Source organism: Alexandromys fortis, unplaced genomic scaffold (genome assembly GCF_014885135.2).
Source record: "Alexandromys fortis isolate MF-2015 unplaced genomic scaffold, M_Fortis_MF-2015_v1.1 scaffold_3, whole genome shotgun sequence".
Taxonomy (NCBI): domain Eukaryota; kingdom Metazoa; phylum Chordata; class Mammalia; order Rodentia; family Cricetidae; genus Alexandromys; species Alexandromys fortis.
Genome location: NW_026067909.1, coordinates 17,400,546 through 17,406,545, shown reverse-complemented (window position 1 = coordinate 17,406,545; position 6,000 = coordinate 17,400,546). Strand labels below are relative to the sequence as shown.

At 44.5% G+C, this 6,000-nt stretch overlaps 1 protein-coding gene across 1 annotated transcript in view; it reads left to right on the top strand.

The window, feature by feature from the left end:
• Positions 1-6,000, top strand: part of Rtn3 (reticulon 3) — a 59,183-nt gene that overhangs the window by 48,189 nt on the left and 4,994 nt on the right. The window contains exons 2-4 of the mRNA XM_050136685.1: positions 2,258-2,465; positions 5,320-5,458; positions 5,729-5,798. Of these exons, the coding sequence (XP_049992642.1) occupies positions 2,258-2,465; positions 5,320-5,458; positions 5,729-5,798 (417 nt within the window). The remainder of the gene's footprint in view (positions 1-2,257; positions 2,466-5,319; positions 5,459-5,728; positions 5,799-6,000) is intronic.

Below are 6,000 nucleotides of genomic sequence, written 5' to 3'. Positions count from 1 at the left end.
TTTTTTTTTTTTTTAAAGGCATGCGCCACCACCGCCTGGCTATTTCTTTATTATGTGTACAATATTCTCTCTGTGTATGCCTGAAGGCCATAAGAGGGCACCAGACCTAATTACAGATGGTTGTGAGCCACCATGTGGTTGCTGGGAATTGAACTCAGGACCTTTGGAAGAGCAGGCAATGCTCTTAACCCCTGAGCCATCTCTCTAGCCCCCTCTGTAGCTTTGGAGCCTGTTCTGGAACTAGCTTTGTAGACCAAACTGGCCTCGGACTCAGAGAGATCCGTCTGCCTCTGCCTCCCAGTGCTGGGATTAAAGGCGTGCGCCACCACAGCCTGGCTTATATTTTATACTAGTTTTTAAGAATATAGATGAGTTATTTTTTATAATATTTCCCTAGTTGTTTTTGTCTGTTTATTTTCTCTTTAAATTCACGGCCTGTATTTGAGGTTGGGATTCTACAGAAGCAGTACTCTCCTTCTTGGATGTGTCGTATCCAGGGGCACATATCATCTGTTTGTTCTGTGGTGGTGACATGAAGCCTCTCTGCATTTTGTATTGAAACTAAACTACACTTACAGGCATATGAATTTCGACGTGTGTATGTGCCTGAACTCTGACTGTAGGAATTGTCCGGCTTAGTATCAGCCCTCTTATCTGGTACTGTTCAGTTTTCTTGTATAGTCTCAGTTCGGTAATATGCACCTGAGTGGCACTTTTTCTCCCTGATTTGCAAAACCACTGCAACTGTTCCCAACAGGAATCACAGAACTTCTTCCAAATAAAGCTTGTGAGTTTATTGCATGTAGGTAATAATGCACTCTGCCTGGACTGGCCTCATGTTTTCCTGGAAACAACTTTGGAGAGAAGGTCCCATTTTCTCCACTTTACAGTGGAAGATGGGTCAGAAAGGTTAAAGTAACACTGGTAGAAATTACCAAGACTCAGATATGTCCAACTCTAGAGACCTTGTCCATTTTTATAAGGCTAGACTGGGCAATTTAGCAAGAATTAAAAAAAAAAAAAAAGTATGGTCAGGTGTGTGTTACAGGCCTACAATCCCAGCTCTCAAGGTTGGGGTACAAAAAACAACCTAAAATAACAAAACTAAAGATAAAGAGGCACCAGAATACTAAAGAGCTAGATGGCTCAGTCAGTAAAGTGCTGGGCCTGAGTTTAATCCCTAGAATCCACATTAGGGTAAAAAGGAGAGGAGGAGGATGTTGGGTGTAGTAGTACAGGTTTATACTGGGGAAGGGAAGTAGAGGCAGGTGGATCCTGGGGGCTCAACTTAGCAAGCTCCAGAACAGTGAGAGATCCAGTTTTTTGTTGTTGTTTTGCTTTTTGTTTTTGTTGTTTTTTTCAAGACAAGGTTTCTCTGTGTAACAGTCCTACCTGTTTGGAACTTGTTTTGTGGACCAGGCTGGTCTCTAACTCACAGAGACCCACCTGCCTCTGGCCCCCAAGTGATGGGATTAAAGGTGTGGGTCACCACTGCCCAACTTGTTTGCCTTTACTCCCAATACTTGGGAGACAAAGACAGTCAGGCAAATCTCTGTGAGTTCAAATCCAACCTGGTCTACAGTGAGTTCCAGGACAACCAGGGCTGCACAGAGAAACACTGTCTATAAAATAACAGTGGTGCTTCATCTCAGACCTCCACGTATACATCTGTACCACACCCAAACAATTGAAAGTTATTTCAATAAGCAATCCCTTAAAGGGCCACGAATATGTAACTCAGTAGGAAAGTGCTTTTTTATTCAGCATGCACAGGACCCTGGACTCCTCAGCCCTGCGCATGCACACATTGTGGTTTGGGTAAGCATTATTAGTCTCTTACTTACATCCCTTCTGTTTTCAGATTAAGATGAAGACTAGCATTTCATTTCAAGTAGAGATGATCTGTTTTTATCACCACTTTCTTTCTTGCCCCAACTTTTACATTTCACTTAGTGCTGTCTTTGGGTCCAGGATCTAACCATTTTATAAGCGTTGTCTACTTTCATTTAATGTACTGATTGAGATGGGGCCTTGCTGTTGTCTGTTCTAGTGGACTGTGGGCTGAAGTTACTACCTTGACCTCCTCTATTATCTTTTCTGCCAAAAAAAAAAGTTGAAGCTTGATGTCACTTTACCCCAGTGGACCCGTCTCTGAGGTGGGCACGGTACATATATGTACTGGTGGACACTCTACTAAATGTACAGCGCAGGCAGGGTGGTCCTGCTTCTCTAACTTCTACTCCCTCTCTTTTGGCAGTACGCGATCTGATTTTCTGGCGAGATGTGAAGAAGACTGGGTTTGTCTTTGGCACCACGCTGATCATGCTGCTGTCCCTGGCAGCTTTTAGTGTTATCAGTGTGGTCTCTTACCTCATCCTGGCTCTTCTCTCTGTCACCATCAGCTTCAGAGTCTACAAGTCTGTCATTCAAGCCGTGCAAAAGTCAGAAGAAGGCCATCCATTCAAGTAAGTTGAAGTTACAATATACATTTCATTAGAGGGATTTGCTGAGATTGCTCAGGTCTGCAGTTCTGACCTGCCTCTTGCAGCTGATTGATATCAGAGATACCCCTAAATTCCTTACAGTCACCCTAATAAGTGATCAGGTTAGTATTTAAGAACTTTTAACTAGCTGGAAACTCATACTTAAGGCTAAAGAGAGCTGCAGATCCTGAGCAGGGCACAAAATAGCTTGCCCAGGGCAGCCCTCAGTCAGCCACTGTGTCCATGTCTCAGCCCTGTATGGTAAAGCCCAGACACAGAACTCCTAGTTCTAGAACAAGGAGTTTACTCTGTTTTTATTCTGAATTTTATTTCTGAGTTACTTTAGATCTTCTGTAGTTTCCCTAAGTCTAGAGGCAATTTTTAACTTTTATTTTATTGTGTATATATGTGGGTGTTTTGCCTGCCTGCCTGTCTTTGTAACATACGCATGTGGTGCCCTTGCAGGCCAGAAGAGGGCATCCAGTCCCTTGAAACTGGAAATATAAAGGTGTGTGTCACCACTGCCTGGCTTGAACCCTTATTTTTTTTTTTTTTTTTGGTTTTTCGAGACAGGGTTTGGTTTCTCTGTAGCTTTGGTGCCTGTCCTGGACCAGGCTGGCCTCAAACTCCCAGAGATCCGCCTGCCTCTGCCTCCCAGTGCTGGGATTAAAGGCGTGTGCCACCACCGCCTTAAATTTTTATCGTAGCCCGTGGTGGTGGCACATACCTTTAATCCTAGCACTTGGGAGACAGAGGCAGGTAGGTGGATCTCTGTGAGCTCAAGTCCAGCCTGCTCAACAGAATGAATTCCAGGACAGGCTCCAAAGCTACAGAGAAACCCTGTCTCAAAAGCCCCCCCAAAATGTAAATTAGTGTGTATGTGTAGTTTTTTGAGACAGGGTTTCTCTGTGTATACTGGGCTGTTCTGGAACGTATTAAGTAGACTAGACTGGCCTTGAACTCCTGAAGCCTCCCATGTGCTGGGTTTAAAGGCGTGTGCCACCATAGACCAGCTTTTGTACTTTCTTAAACAGAAAAGAGAACGTGTCCTGCCACTCTTCTGTTCTTCCGAGTTTGAGCTCCTCAAGGTATCTTCAGAGCTGACAGGCACTCGGCACTCAGCTACTGGAGGAACGAACAGGTTATAAGTATGGGGTTGCGTCTCAGACCAGGGTGGCACACACCTTTAATCGCAGCTTTTAGAAGCAGAGGCAGGCAGATGACTAAGTTCAATCCAGCCTTATCTTTATAGTAAATTCTAGGCAGTCAGGTCTATGTAGTGAGTTTCTCTCCCTACCCATACTCCACCCCCATTTTTTTTTTAAAGATCTCACTCTTTAAGAACAAAGTGTGGGGCTGGAGAGATGGCTCAGAGGTTAAGAGCATTGCCTGCTCTTCCAAAGGTCCTGAGTTCAATTCCCAGCAACCACATGGTGGCTCACAACCATCTGTAATGGGTTCTAGTGCCCTCCACTGGCCTGCAGGCATACACACAGACAGAATATTGTATACATAATAAATAAGTACATAAATAAATGTTAAAAAAAAAAAAGAACAAAGTGTGTAGTGTAATCTCCAACCTTAGCATATTCATGGTCACTGCCCTTTCCTCCTCCCCCCCACCACCACTTTTTTTTTTCTAAATTAGGGATTGAGTCCAGGACCTTACACATGCTAGTTAAAGTGTTCTACCACTGAGCTATAGTCTCTGCTCTCTTTTTTCTTTTAGTTTTTGTTTTGGTGGTGCTTGTTTAAAACAAGGTATTCTAGAACTTGTGAAGACAGGGTCTTAGCCAGCAAGATGCTCAGCAGATAAAGGTGTTTGCCTCCAAGCTTGACAACCTGAGTTCAGTCTCCAGGACCCACATGGTGGAAGAAGAGAAACAACTGCCACAATCTGTCCTCTGACCCTTTACACACGTACTGTGGTGTACATGTACAGATAGTCCTATTGCTGTGAAGAGACACCATCACCACGGCAACTCTTATAAAGGAAAACATTTTGTTGGAGCTGGCTTACAGTTCTGAGGTTTAGTCCATTTTCATTATGGCATAGTGGAATGTTGCAGACAGTGGTGCTGGAGAAAGAACTGAGAATTCTGCATCTAGATCAGCTAGCAGCAGGAAGAGAGACTGTGAGCCACTGGGCCTGGCTTGAGCTTCTGAAACCTCAAAGCATAACCCCAGTGACATACTTCTTCCAAGAAGGCCACACCTCCTAAGAGTGCCTCTCCCTATGAGCCTATCTATAGAGGCCATTTTCATTCAAACCAACGCGCGCGCGCGCGCGCGCGCGCGCACACACACACACACACACACACACACACACACACATTAAAAATAGTGTATTTTGGAAAGCTAGAGTGGTACTCACTTGTGTTTGGGAAGAAGAGACAGGCAGGACCCTGGGGCTTACTAGCCAGCTAATTTAGCCTGCTTAGTGAATTCCAGGCAAGTGGACATCGCTAGTGAAACGACACCCAGGGTTGTTCTCTGACCTCCACATGCACATACACATACAAATGAATTTTAGGTTCTACCTTGTTTGCTTTATAATGCTGGGGATTGAACCGAGGGTCTCATGCATGTCAGGCAAGTCTTCTGCTGTCTGATGTACATTCCCACAGTGTGTTTTGATGAATCCACTCTGGATAGTTCTTCATTATACATGAAAGCCCTACAGTTCATAGATAATCGGCATATTTGCTTTTATCCATTAAGGGCAGCTGTGTCCCCTACAGATTTCTAGAATGCCAGTTTCCCATTAAAGACAACTATGTTGTTGAAGAATTTCCCCTCCGTGTCATACGTGTGACTGTTTCTTCTTCCTTGGAAGGGCCTACCTGGATGTGGACATTACCCTGTCCTCAGAAGCCTTCCATAACTACATGAATGCTGCCATGGTGCATGTCAACAGAGCCCTCAAACTCGTCATCCGTCTCTTTCTGGTCGAAGACCTGGTTGACTCCTTGAAGGTTAGTTGCTGGCTGTGATTCAGAGGTAAAACAGGAAATAGAGGTAAAAAAGGGAGGTAGGTGTCACAGAAAAAGCTGTCACCTCCCTCTAAAGAGCAGCGTTAAAGCAGTAGTCACCAGCTCAGCACCCGAGACGGTGACAGTTTCCTGACTATAAAGTGCAAGTAGGGGCACCTGTGTCATACAGCACAGCATGACGCAGACCTAGCTAGCCGGAGCGCTCTGAGTTACCGCTATTCTTGCTGAACCCTCTGACATTGACTTTCACAGCTGGCTGTCTTCATGTGGCTGATGACTTATGTCGGTGCTGTTTTTAATGGAATCACCCTTCTGATTCTTGGTAAGGTGACAAGGAAAGTCTACCCATGTCTTTATTTCCAACTCTGGGGGGGGGGGGCAACCAGGGCTGCGTAGATAAACCTTGTCTTGGGGAAAATAAATAAATAGATATATAGATAAAAAATGAAAGAGGCTGAGGCAGGAGCAAACCTGCAAGGGCAGCTTAATAAGACCCTGTCTCAAATTAAAATTATAAAAAGGAC